The sequence below is a fragment of the Microplitis mediator genome, chromosome 3 (assembly GCF_029852145.1).
Source record: "Microplitis mediator isolate UGA2020A chromosome 3, iyMicMedi2.1, whole genome shotgun sequence".
Lineage (NCBI taxonomy): Eukaryota > Metazoa > Arthropoda > Insecta > Hymenoptera > Braconidae > Microplitis > Microplitis mediator.
The window spans coordinates 8,123,175-8,137,288 of NC_079971.1; the positions used below are offsets into that span (position 1 = coordinate 8,123,175).

Genomic DNA, 14,114 nt, shown 5'->3' on the forward strand with positions numbered 1-14,114 from the left:
AATATTAAATATTTATTATTATTTTTATTACAACATTTAAAATCAATTTTACATCAAAATATAATTTTTTTTTTTTTGTTTTTTTAATTCAAAATTTAACTATTGTTTTAATCTACTGTAGACAAGTTATTATTTTATAATTAAATCATTATGTTCTAAAACATTCTCGAATTTTCTACAACATTTTAATAAAAATAATGTTCTGGCACAAATTATATAAAGTAAAATCATCAGAAATTAATTATTTTACTGCAAATAATTGATTAAATAAATAAACCAATGTACTGTAAGTCAGTTCATTAAAATTTTTATTAGCTGTGCAAATCAGTAAGTATATTTTCTCATATTTTATGTAATAAATTTTTTTATAGTCAAAATATTTTTAAAAAGAATGTAAAGAATTAATCTGATGAAAAGTTTAATTAAAACTAATTTTGATCCAAAACTTTTAAAGTAAAATTTCTTGAAATGGTGAGATTTTAAATTCGTAATTTTAATTTATAAAAATATTTTATAATTTATTTAACTGTAAATTTTTAAATCGTTTGAAAAATCATCTGTTTTAATTATTTTCATTATCGTATAAAAAAGTACAGAGTAAAAAAGTTTTAGTTTCTATAGAAACAAATAAAAAAATTGTATACAAGTAAATAGTTTATTATTATTATCGTTCAATTATAGATTGCGTAGTAAAGAAGATAAATAAAGGTAATGAAAGTATTTGAATAATTGCGCCAAAACAACAGCTGGCAACTATTCAAAAATTAAAAATAAATAGCAATTTGAATAAAAATAATTACTTCAAGGTTGGTACTGTAGTATTTTTATTTTTGTCTCGTTACAAGTTTCGCAAAAGTACATCACCTAAACAATTATTTTTCCATATTAAAGTAATAGATTATTTGAAATATATTCATAAGAAAAAATAAACAATGAAGTAATTTAATTAAAAATGTGTGATAAAACAAAAATCCTCATGTATTTTAATTAATATTACAAATTTAGATGACATAACCTTAATTTAACGAAAAATTAAAGTGTAACATAAAAAAACAAATAATTATTATTAACTTCTATCGCCATTTTAGATTGAAATTGAAAAAAAAATGTCTAAAAATAATAAATCAATTTATAAATTTAAACCATTTATTTTTACACAAAACGATCCAGCATCAAAAGAAAAACCACGAGCTAGAAGTGGACATCGGATTGTTTGTGATGAAAAATATCTTTATTCATATGGTGGATATAATCCATGTATTCGTGATGATGATTCAGAATTATCAAATGACGAAATATGGCGGGAAAGTAAACCATTATTCAAAGAATTATGGCGTTTTAATTTGACAACACGTAGATGGAAATTATTACCTGGACGTAAAAGTTTGCCGAAAGAATTGGCATCGACAGCTGTCATACTGAGGTCAAATAAATTAATTATTTACGGTGGAACTGCTGAACCATTTGGAGAGAGTTGCAATAATCGTTTGTACGTATGCGATTTAAATGATGGTAGTATTATTGAGCCAAGTGTCACAGGGATACTACCAGATCCACAGTATGGCCAGGCATTGATTTGTCATGATTCATATTTATATACAATTGGCGGTACAACTGGTTATGATTACACTTGTGATATACATAGAATTGATTTAAGAACAGGTGTATGGGAAAGTGTATATATTTGTACTGGTAGAGAACCTACTGAACCTGGTGGACGTTATCGCCATGAATTAGCGTATGATGGAAAATTAATTTATGTACTTGGAGGTGGAACATCATCTGAATGTTTTGGATTTGACGTTTGTTAATTATTTATTTTTTTACTAATCAATTATTTATTTTAAATATATAATTAAGTTCATATATTTATACAACAGGTAATTCCGGCATTTGATTTAGAAAAAAATCGTTGGAAAAGAGTACAAACTTATGGTGATATACATCATCGTCATTATATGCCAAGTCCGAGACGTTGTCATGGATGTGTACAATACGTAGATCCAGAAACGGGTGCTATTAATGTTGTTATTTCTGGAGGTTATACTGGACCTCAAGTGTTCAATGATGTTTGGAGACTTAATTTAAGAAAATCACAATGGACTTGTTTGAATAAATTTGGTACGGAAATACCTCGACCAGTTTACTTTCATTCAGCAGCTCTTACTCCTGCCGGACAAATGTATATTTTTGGAGGAATTGTTCAAAATGGATCACGGGTAATTTTTGTTTTTAATTTATTTAATTAAAAATGATTATTAGAGTGGCTCATTGGGAACGACTATTTTTTTTTTCACTCCCACTTCAAAATGTTGTTGTTGACATTGAAAAAAAAAAACTCCCTGCAAGTTTCAGAGCATAATTTTAATTTTAAGTACTTTACATTTGATCTTAAAGTTTTCTCATTTAAAATACATACGAAAGTTAGGATTTTTTTTTATTCAATTCTCTATAGCTCAACCGCATTTCAAGTTATCGGGTTGCCGTTTGCGGCAATTTTTAGGCATTTGAATACTCTTGAAAAATTTTCCTAGTAATTTTACTCAGACTTTGATTGTTTTTTCTATATTGGTTCTGGAAATCATTTTTTTAATGATAATTTAAGTTTCTAGTTGATACTGACTAAGTAACAAAATTTACAGTAAAATGCAGATAACGATTTTTTAGGAAATTTGATTCTCTATAAAAAAAGTTCCTCTTAGTGTAGTGGCTCAAGTTCTTTGTTCACGTGATATAAGGATTTAATGACTTTGTTAATAAAATATTTATTTAAAAAATCGACCCAATGCCTTTTTATTTTAATTGTAAATCAGTACAAAATTTTCTTTTTATTAATTCAATCCATGATCAAAATAAATAGGATTAAATTTGATAAGCTTCGGAAAAATTTTTGACAAATATTTTATAAACAAAATTAATAAAATTCGTATATCACGTGAACGAAGAACTTGAGCCACTTAACTACTAAAACCTTTTTTGTAGAGAATCAAATTTCCTAACAAATCGTTATCTGCATTTTTACTGTAAATTTCGTTATTTAGACAATATCAACTAAAAACCCAAATTATCATTAAAAAATCTGAGCCTGCGGGCCAGCCCTAAAACTTCCCACTCCTAGAGCTCGAAAACATTCTTGTGAGTACATTTTCGAGCTCTTCAAGCTCGAAAATACTCTTGGATGCCAATGGTTTCTTACGAGCTTTTCGAACTCAAACACATTATAGTACATTATATCATGATTTATCCGGAGAAAATGACATAAAATGTTATTTTTTCAACACTTCGTCATCGATATCTTTTAAAATAATCAGTGAGTTTCTGAGCTAATTAAATTTTTGGAAATGTTTGATTAAGTCGATTCAGATATTCATGAAAAACCGTTTTTTACCATTTCTTTCTCCGACGATATCTCTCGAACGCATTAATTGATTGAGATGGTTGCGGCGGCGTTTTATTAAGATCTAGGGCTGATTAGATTTCGAAGTCGATCGTTCTACTCGTTTCAAAGAAATAAAAAAAAAACTAAAAAAAAAAAAATTTTTTTTTTTTCGTAATTCGCAAATATTTTTGAGAAATGATCTGAAATTTTCAAGAAAGTTAATGACCAACAAGCTTTTTCGATTGTCGCAAAAACCATTCGAATCGGTTAATGAGTTTAAAAGTTATAGGCCGTTGACACACAGATACAGACACTCAGACATCATTCTGAAAATAGTCAAAATAGCTTCCTAGGACCTCAAAACCGTCGACATCTGATGAAAATTCGATTTTCACAAATCGGGGTAAAAACAATAACTTCCCGAATTTGTCGAAAATCGTCGATTTTCTTTGCGGGAAGTTAAAAAAATGATTTTCAGAACCAATACAGAAAAAATAATTAGAGTCTCAGTAAAATTACTCCGGGAACTTTTGAAGAGTATGAAATTGCCTAAAAAATCCTAACTTTCGTATGTATTTTAAATGGAAAACTTTAAAATCAAATGTAAAGTACTTAAAATTAAAATTAAGGTCTGAAACTTGCAGGGAGTTTTTTTTTCAATGTTTACAACAACATTTTGAAGTGGGAGTGACAAAAAAAATAGCCATTCTAAATGAACCACTCTAATAATTATTTATAACTTAAAATAATTTAACGGTATTATTAATTTATAATTATCATTATAGGGATCTAGAACTCAACATGTTCGTTCAGTTTGGCTTGTTATTCCTAAACTCACTGAAATATGCTGGGAAGCTGTTAATTATTATTTCAAAAATTTAAGGAATAAATCCAAAGATGAATTAACGAATCTCGGTATTCCTTCAAAATTTATACAGCGTCTTGATATCACGAATTGAGTACAATTGTTTTCCTTTTTTTTTTTTTTTAATTATTATTATTATTTAAAAAACAAAAATATTAAGTATGCATTATTCATTCTGTTTATTAAAATATTATTTTCTTAAATTATTGACTTACTATATAATCAATATTTTCATTAACTGTATTTTTTTCTTTATCATACTTTGTAAATTCATTTCGTATTAATCATGGTTTCGTCATAGAGCTCTTATCTAGGGCTACCGTAAATTTTATCGTCGCTTCGAACTGATGTAAAGAAGAAAAAATTATGATATATAAAATTATAAAAGGCTTAATAATAAAAAGTCATATTTTCGCAGACCAGATATTATTACGCTAGACAGTTAACTTATTAATTTTTTTGTTTCACGAGTCAGGTATATTTCTTTCTTTTTTGATATCTTTAATAAAATTTGTAAATATTAGTATAATATGAAGATCTTACTTTTGTAAGTAATTAAATAATTGTTTAAATTAATTTATCACTTGTAATATTTAAAGCATCACAATTTAATTAATAAAACTCATTTCATTAACCTGATGAAATTTATTTAATAATAATTAATTTATTAGGTAATAGTTTAGTATTACAAATTGAAATTTTTTCAATAAAGTGTATTCTTGCAGACTAATATGTCCATTTATAATATGCGCAATTTTATCCCACGACAAGCGATCCCAGATGACTGATCCATTAATAGGGTAGAGGTACCATTAGTGGCTACTGCATCATTTTTAGACATTTAATACTTTATTTTAATTAATTAAAGGGTATTAAAAAAAACTTCCACTGTAAAAATGTGATAAAAGTATCTTCGAACACTTTTAAAAATTTAATTATGTCATCCCAATCCAAGTAGGACACTTGGCTTTATGACATCTACAAGACAGTAGTTTTGAGGCTTTTTTTTTTTTTGTTTATCGATAAGGCACCGAAATGTTGGCAAAACAATTAGAATTTTGTGTCACCGAAAAAATGTCTGCTTAAAAGACTTGACAAAAGTGACGTCAAAAAGTAAAATACAAACGATTGTCAAATAAGTTATCTAAATGATTTTTTTATGACGGGAAAAACAACAAAAATTTTCTATGACCCCTAAGAACAACATCTTTTCGTCTCATTTATTTAGGAAAACTTGTCTTTGGTACAAAATAACCCAAGTAGTACAGAGACAACTTTAAAATGTCTATTAAAAAGACAAGCTAAATTTTTTTTTCATCTCAAAGCCAAGTTTTTTCACTTCCCGCTAAGAAAATTGAAAATTGGAAAATCAATTTCAAAATTTGATCAGCTTTAGAACTTGATAAAACGTGTTGATTACCACCTCAACCGTCTCAATCGGTCAATTTGTTTGAAAGATATCATTAGAAAAAAAATGGTAGAAAACGGTTTTTTTATAATATAAATAATTATAATTATTTATATTATAAATATATAATATATTTCTTATAATTATAATTACAATAATTATATAATTATAAGAAAAATCCAAAATCTGAAAATTATTTTTTTAATTTTTGAAAATTGAGCTATTAAAATTTTTTATTATTTTTAAAATCCGACATCAAAATTAAAAAAAATCATCTTAGATTTTTAAAAAATAAAGGCATGAGGTTTTTCTTTTTTAATTACTATCATTTTTTGATTTGTTATCCGATATCAAAATTTCTTTAAAAATCAAAAGATGAAGATATTAAATGAATTAATGAAAATTTAAAAAATTGAAACAGTACCATCGTCAGATTTTTTAAAAAGGAATGAAAGATGATTTTTTTTTTTTGTGTAATGAATTTTTGCGAAGTTATGAGCTCCAGAAAAAACTAATATAATAATTTAAAAAATAACTGAAACCATCATTTTTCAATGAAAAAACATGATTCTAAAGTTAACAGACAATTAACAATTTTTAGATTTTTTTTTTTAGCAAATAAATAACAAAAAAATATGCACATGTAGAAAATTAAAAAAACTACAGGTGCAATTTTTTCAAATATTTTTTTTTTCATAATTTATTGTTTAAAAAATAACCCAAAAATTATTGGACGTCGGCTAACTTCAGTATCATGAATAAATATGTTCAATTATCAAATTTGATAAATATCTGATAATGGGTTGCTTTGTGAGAGCTTCCAAAAATTTTCTTTTTAAATTAAAAATTTTTTTGTGTTTGAAAACAATATTTGTATCATTACCATTTGTAGATAATTTCCCGAAAAATAAATCCCCACTAAGCGAATTTGTGAAAAATGCTTCGATTCGGAGATTAGATGTATCTAATTAAACTTTTATTCAAGCGCTGAGAGCCAACTTGAGGGTCATATATTTTTTTACAATACATTCAAAATTAAATTAATTTATAATTTTTATTAAAAGTCAAACTTATTACATTTCTATTGGATAAATAATAAAAAATTTGCTTCAATTTTGTCTTAAAAAATAAGCACCTGTCACTTCATCTGAAGTTCAAAAACCGGTAAGTTAACAATTTAGATCGTAAATAAATAATAATAAAATTAACAATTAAAATATAATTATTGTAAAATTATTTATGCTGATAATTATAAAATAACATATGAATAAATTTATTAAACTTAAATTATTTTTATATATTTTCGCATTTATAACCTTGTTGTGATAATTAAAAATTAGCGTTTGATTTATTAATAAATATTTTTTTTAATGTAGATAATGTATTCTTTTAAACCATTCGTATTTGATCAACACGATATAAAAAGATCTGAAGTATTGAGAAGCAAATCAGATAGTAAAGTTTGTTGTGATGATAAGTATCTCTATTGTTATTCAACATACAACATTGATACACCTGAAGGTTTTGAAGATATCGCCGTAGAAGCATGGAAATTTAATTTACTTACACACAGTTGGACACCATTAATACATCAAGAAACTCATGTGATAGACAATTCATTTGAAGTTGGCTCTATTTTTGAAGAAGGAAAATTGATTCTTCTTTTAAAAGCTGATACTTCGCCGCAATTTTTTTATTTATCGCACTGGGATTTGAAAACAAATGAATTAAATATTCGTAAGATTAACAGACCACTGCCTAAGATGGGATTTGATCCGAATTTTTTTTGCCACAATCTTCATTTATACGCTATTGGAAGCCAGAGTAAAATATTATATCAACGAACTGCAAATGGACCGTACAAATTTTTTTACATTTATGATGTTTTGAAAATGGATTTGATAAGTAAAAAATGGGACATTGTTTATCTGTGCCCTGACAGTGATCCTTTTGATTGGGATCGAAATCCTCAGTACGGTGAAATATTTGCATTTGATGGAAAAAAAATTTATGTATTTGATACTGATGAATCGTCACAACAGCCATTAATCTCACGTGTAAGTAATCTTAATCTTAATAATATAGAGATTAAAATTAAATCGTTTGTATTTATTTACAGAGAATATTTGCATTTGATTTGAATTGTAAACAGTGGAATGAAATGGAGGTTCAAAAAGACTTGGAAACGGAACCAGGAATTCCTTGTATGCATGGTAGTTACAGTTTTGCTCAGTACAAAGATGCCAAAGGAGACGTTAATATAATTTTAACTGGTGGTAACATTAATGAGACTTCGTGCAATGAGATTTGGAGACTTAATTTGGCGACATTGCAATGGACATGTATAAGTAAATTTGGAGTACTACCATATCGCATGAGAAATCATGTGGCGGCTATTGGACCTAGTGGAAAAATGTATGTGTTCGATGGTATGGTGGAAAAAGGATCAGGCGAGGTAATTATTTATATATTTTTATATTAATTGGACTTTTATTTAGATTTCGTTATCGCTGATAAACAATTGATATATGACTTTCAATTACTTTTAGATTGAGGTAAATATTGTTGTTAATAAGAAAGATACTATTAATAAGTCATAAAATTTTTAATCTGGCATATCATTCTAAACTTCTTTAAAAACTTTTTCCAATAGTTTTGACCACTTTATTTTTAAACTATCGGTAAATTCAAAAATATATTTTGGCGTAACAGAAAATACTTTCTTATTACTCTATAAATAATTTAAACTAGAACATTATAATAAAAATTGATTTTTTAAAAACTTGATAGAAAAATTTTTGTTTATATCTGGATTTAAGTCAACTATAAATTTTTGCCGGATTTGAAACTTACTGCTAATAAGATTTGTTTGGCTTTAAAAACAATCGTGGATTTTTAAATTTATTTTTTGGTATTAAGTAGTGTTTTGCATTAAATCCTACGGGGATATGGTAGTACTCAACAAATAGAGTAAGAATTTATGAACAAATAAGTTTTCAATTTTTTCGGAGATGTCCGCTTTTTAAACTAGATGCCTCAGGTACAGAGCAAAACTACCAGTTCTGGACACCTAAAGAATTTTGACAAAATGATTTATACAATACGCAAAAACATGACAGATGTTTTTAGGGTATTCAAAGATACTTAAATTATAATATTATATAGCAACAATATTTTTCATATTCTTCATATATTAAAATATAAGGTCGATAAATGGTGTAGTGTTAAAATCCAGTGTTTCTGCCATAGATAATTAAAACTATTATTCCCACATAAATAATTAATGTTTATTTATATTATTGCAGGTAGAAAATACATCGATTTTTTCAGCATGGGTGACGATTCCAAAGCTCAAAGAAATGGCTTGGGAAGCTGTGCTATTTTATAACAAAGAATTAAAAGAAAAATCAAGAACTGAATTAATAATACGCGGTTATCCACCGATGTTCGTCGAACGCCTAACTAATTAACATACCACTAACATAGCTCATATTTTTTATATACATGCATATATCAGTATTACATTTATCAATTAATTAATTAATATACAATTTATTTATTTATTTTTTATAATATGTTACACTAGATGTTTTGTGCAATTTAATATTTAAATTATATAATAACGTACAAATGAACGGGATTATTGTAGTTGATACCGTATAAAATACTTCACTTCCCTGCCAAAAATATTGTGATTACAACGAATAATGTTTATTAAAACTCCAATTATATATTAATGGCTTACAATAAAAATTTATACAATAATCATATGTTCAAATTTATTTAAAAATTAATGTTTTGTCACCTGTCAGATTTTTAAAATTTATTTCCACAATACTTCCATTAAATTTTTATTATTAATTACTTATAAATATTTTTTATTTATCATTTTAAATTTTAACTAGTCGATAATTTATTCAGTTGAGAGTAAATTTCAAATTTATTGATTTTTCATTCGCCGGATGATTAAAAATAATTTCCTTTGTTATTTTTGTCTATATATATGTGTACATATAGAATGAGCATTTATCATGTCATCTGAAGCACAAACACCGGTAATGTAATTTTAAAAATTCAAATAGTATATAAATAAAAATAAGATTAACAATAGCAATATAATTATTACATTATTTATATCAACAATTATTTAATAAAATTCAAATTTATTTAATAAAATTTATAACCTCGTTGTGACATAAACAAGCTCTCGTTTGTTTTTTTAATTAAATATTAACAATCAAATTTTTTAAAAATTATGAGTGTAAATGTAGCAGATATAAGACAATTTTTAAATTACATATAAAAAAAATTAAACAATTAAATTGATAAAATAAAAAAAAGCATGTACTGATTTTAGAATTTTCTAAAAGTCCATTTTTGAATTTCTTTGGAAAAAAAATTTTATTTTATTATTTTAAAGTTTTACAAATTGTCAGATGTCCGCCAACTTTGCTGTCATTTAAAAATTATTTATTATTTGAATACAATCACAAATGCAAATTTTTAAAATAATTTGTTAATTAATCAATTATAATTATAAAATTAAGACGTTTGATTTATCAATTAATATATTTTTTAAATTTTAGATAATGTACTCTTTCAAACCATTTGCATTTGATCAACACAAAGTAACGAGGAAAGAATTATTGAGGAAAAAAACAGATTCAAAAGTATGCTGTGATGATAAATATCTTTATAGTTATGCAACGTACAACATTGATCCAGATGATAAAGGACCCGGTGACTGGTACGTCGAGTTATGGAAATTTAATTTGTTAACACACAAATGGAAACAAATAAGAGATACACGAAGTCAAATTTTAGACAATTCATTTGAAATTGGTACCGTGTTTGAAGATGGCAAAATAATAATATGTTGTGAAGTTGATACTCCTCCAACATATTTTTATTTATTACACTGGGATTTAAAAATAAATGAACTTGAAGTAGAACGAATAAATCGTCCACTACCGGCAATGGATCATGATCAGAAATTTGTAAGCGATGGTACTTATTTATATGGACTTGGTAGTCGTGGTATCGTTAAAAATAAAAAGAAAAAAGGAAAACCTGTTTATTTAGACAGTTTTAATGTTCATAGAATGAAATTAAAAAGTGGTAAATGGAAAAATATTTATTTGTGCTCTGATAGTGATCCCAATGATTGGAATACTGATGAATTTGGTCATATATTTGCTTATGATGGAAAACAAATTTATGTACTTGATAGTGATGACTCATCACGAGAACCATTGAAACCTACTGTACGTATTCTCATCTTATTCTAATATTTTTAACGCACTTCAAAAAAAATTTCCTTTTTAAATTTTTAATTACAATTATTAATTATTAATAATTTATAATAAATAATATTTATTGACAGAGAATTCTATCATTTGATTTCGAGACCAAGCAATGGGATGAAATGGAGGTTCAAAGAGACTTGGAAAGTAAACCGGGAATCCCTTTTGTGCGTGGAGACTACAGTATTATTCAGTATAAAGACGAAAAAGGTGACATTAATGTTATCTTGACTGGCGGTGAAACTGATAAATTTTTATGCAATGACATATGGAGACTTAATTTGACAACACTGCAATGGACATGTGTAAGTAAATATGCTGGAGTACTGCCATATCGGATGAGAAATCATGTTGCAGCAATAACACCTGCTGGAAAAATGTTTTTGGTTGATGGCTGGGTGGTAGAAAGAAGAGGCGAGGTAATTATTTATTATTTTTATGTTTTTTTTTAATCATAAACTTTGTAGTTAATCATGAGTTACTTTGGGGCCGTTCATAAAATACGTTCGCACTTATGGGAATGTAGTTTACTGTGACAAGATGTAACAAGGGAGTTCGAGGGGTCTAAGGAACCGTGACGTTTGCAGCTCATTAAATAATTTTTCAAATTTTTCTCTTGATTTTTTTTTATTTAATTTTTTTGTTGCGATAGAAAGTCATTCGTTTCATATTTGTAAATATTTAAATATTTATTCGTTTGAATGTAGCAGACATCAGACAAATTTAAAATTATAAATAAATTGAGTAAATAATTAAAAAATTAATGTTTATAAAAAATGCACTTATTAATTTCAAAATTTTTTAAATGCGCACATTTTAAAAATTTAATTTTATTAATTATTTACTCTATTTATTAATAATTTGAAATTTGTCTGATGGCTGCTACATTCACACTCATAAACATTTTTTATGTATATATTTTCGTCATAACGGGGGAGGGGGGCCTATCATTTGTGACGCAATATTGATAAGGGTATCGCAGAACATGTGACAGCGTGACGAAAGGGGGGGGGGTCTAAAAAGGTAAAAATTTGAGACTTTTAGAAAATTTTAATTGACTTCAAGGCGATTTTGGAATAATTTTTTTTTAATTTACGTTCAGGATAATATTAATTTATGAGTATTTTTTACGCTGTCTCATTACTGCCCGATTAGTTTTAATTCAATCATGATTTAAAAATGTCATGCTCATTACAATATTTAGATATTCTCATTCAAACTAAAACTTATAAAATAACTACAGTATATAATTAGTATACATTTCATTGAAAGAATTCAAGTTATTTTTAATTTCGATTATACATTTATCATTTATACTTTGTTTTATAAATTCCGAAGAAAATTATTATAAAACTTCATTGTTAGAAATTTTTTTATTATTTTCATTCATGACTGAAATGTAAAAATCAATTGTAACTCAATTGTTAAATTACATTTGTCATGAAATTATCATACGTAGGTGTAACAAACAAAATTTTAATTTTAAGTTTCATAAAAAATATATCAATTTTTTAGTCAAGGCATTGATAAGTAATTCTGATATTTATTTCAATTAAAATTAAATAACTAGTTCATTTAATTTTGATAAGATTTTTTTTTTAATTATCAGTACCCATTAAAAAATAATTAACAAATGAAAATTATTTTCAAATCCATACAAAGTCAATTAAAATTTATTTACTGTACAATACATTTTGAAATTTAGTTAGTATTTTAGAATATCATTAATCAATACTTGAAAATTAATTAAAACTTTTAAATAGACAATGATTATGTAGCAATTAAAATAATTAACAACTTAATAATTTTTTACATAATTTTTTTGTCATAAAATAAAAAATTTTTAACAGTGTTTCAATAAAATCATTATTATAATAAGATTTTATAAAAATATTTATCACTAAAAATTGAATTGATAATTTTATTTTGTTCCAGGTTGAAAATTCCTCGATATTTTCTACATGGATAACAATTCCAAAGCTGACCGAAATAGCTTGGGAAGCTATTTTATTTTATAACAAAGATTTAAAACAAAAGTCAAAGACTGAATTAATCGATCGTGGTTTTCCATCAAAGTTTGTTGACAGACTTATCGATTAATAAAATCATATCTTACTATGATAAAAAAAAAAAAAATAAAGTAACAAAATGTTCTTTACATATCTTAAAATATTACCATTGATACTTATAATTTATTTCTAAAACGTCATTTTCTCGACAATAAATATTTATTACGATTTTTCTTATATAAAACATATCAATTTAAAAAATAATATTTACATTAATATCATTAACTTATTTATTATTTTAAATTATTATGATTTCTTTTTATATAAGTATTAATAAATAAATTTTTCAAAAATAAAAATGATAAATTTATATATTCACCTTATCCTAAGTAGCACAGAGACAACTTTAAAATGTCATAAAAATGTCTTTTAACAGGACAAGACAAATTTTATTTTGTCTCAAAGACAAGTTTTCTTAAATAAATAAGATGTTGGGATAGGCTCTGGAAATTTATTTAAAATAAAATAAATTTTATAAATTTGATTTTCTTTATTAAAGATTTGCGTCTAGAGAAGTGTTTTTACTCAAGAGCTTCTTCTTAAAAATAAGTAAAAATATATATTTTCATCTTTTCAGAAGCAAAACACATTGTCTTATAATTATGTAGCACTTGGGCCTCATGACGTCAAAGATGTCCTTTGACTGACCCAAGTACCTTAGGTCATAAAAATCCAGTTCAAACTGGTTTACTTTTCCTCCAAAGAGAAAATATACATTTACAATCGAACTCCATTATCTTGGAACTTCCCCTAAATCTTGACCCCCCCCCACTACGATCTACGCTGTCTCCTACTCAATGCTATACATTTATATGTATTGTGTATATTTATATATTCATCATACATGTATGTAAGAGAGAATTTGTGTAACTTACTCTTTAAAGGAAAAGTGGCATTCGATAAATCCAAATTTCCAAAAAATTTCCGCTCCTCCGTAGACTAACTGTCCGAGTTGATAGAGTTCGACTGTAATATTATTTTAAAGAGAATATAACATGCACTGAAAATAAAAAGAAAATTATAAATTGATTTTTGTACTTAATTTATTCAAGGAAAATTAACATAAGATGTATAGATGTTTCTTAGGAGT

General features: G+C 25.7%; 3 protein-coding genes across 3 annotated transcripts; all 3 read left to right on the plus strand.

Annotated features, from left to right (window-relative positions):
* The first annotated feature begins 853 nt into the window (after positions 1–853).
* LOC130665494 (kelch domain-containing protein 10 homolog) lies at positions 854–4,878 on the plus strand. Its single transcript, XM_057465914.1, has 3 exons — positions 854–1,802; positions 1,881–2,219; positions 4,165–4,878. Exons 1-3 carry the CDS (start codon positions 1,107–1,109, stop codon positions 4,336–4,338), a joined length of 1,209 nt encoding a protein of 402 aa, XP_057321897.1. The 5' UTR covers positions 854–1,106; the 3' UTR covers positions 4,339–4,878.
* Positions 4,879–6,587: 1,709 nt separating this feature from the next.
* LOC130665455 (kelch domain-containing protein 10 homolog) lies at positions 6,588–9,418 on the plus strand. The gene is made up of 4 exons (XM_057465855.1): positions 6,588–6,816; positions 7,029–7,709; positions 7,772–8,107; positions 8,958–9,418. Exons 2-4 carry the CDS (start codon positions 7,032–7,034, stop codon positions 9,120–9,122), a joined length of 1,179 nt encoding a protein of 392 aa, XP_057321838.1. The 5' UTR covers positions 6,588–6,816; positions 7,029–7,031; the 3' UTR covers positions 9,123–9,418.
* Positions 9,419–9,590: 172 nt separating this feature from the next.
* Positions 9,591–13,218, plus strand: LOC130665454 (kelch domain-containing protein 10-like). Its single transcript, XM_057465853.1, has 4 exons — positions 9,591–9,707; positions 10,239–10,916; positions 11,036–11,374; positions 12,891–13,218. The coding sequence occupies exons 1-4, from the start codon at positions 9,684–9,686 to the stop codon at positions 13,053–13,055; spliced, it is 1,206 nt and encodes a 401-aa protein (XP_057321836.1). The 5' UTR covers positions 9,591–9,683; the 3' UTR covers positions 13,056–13,218.
* The last annotated feature ends 896 nt before the right edge of the window (positions 13,219–14,114 follow it).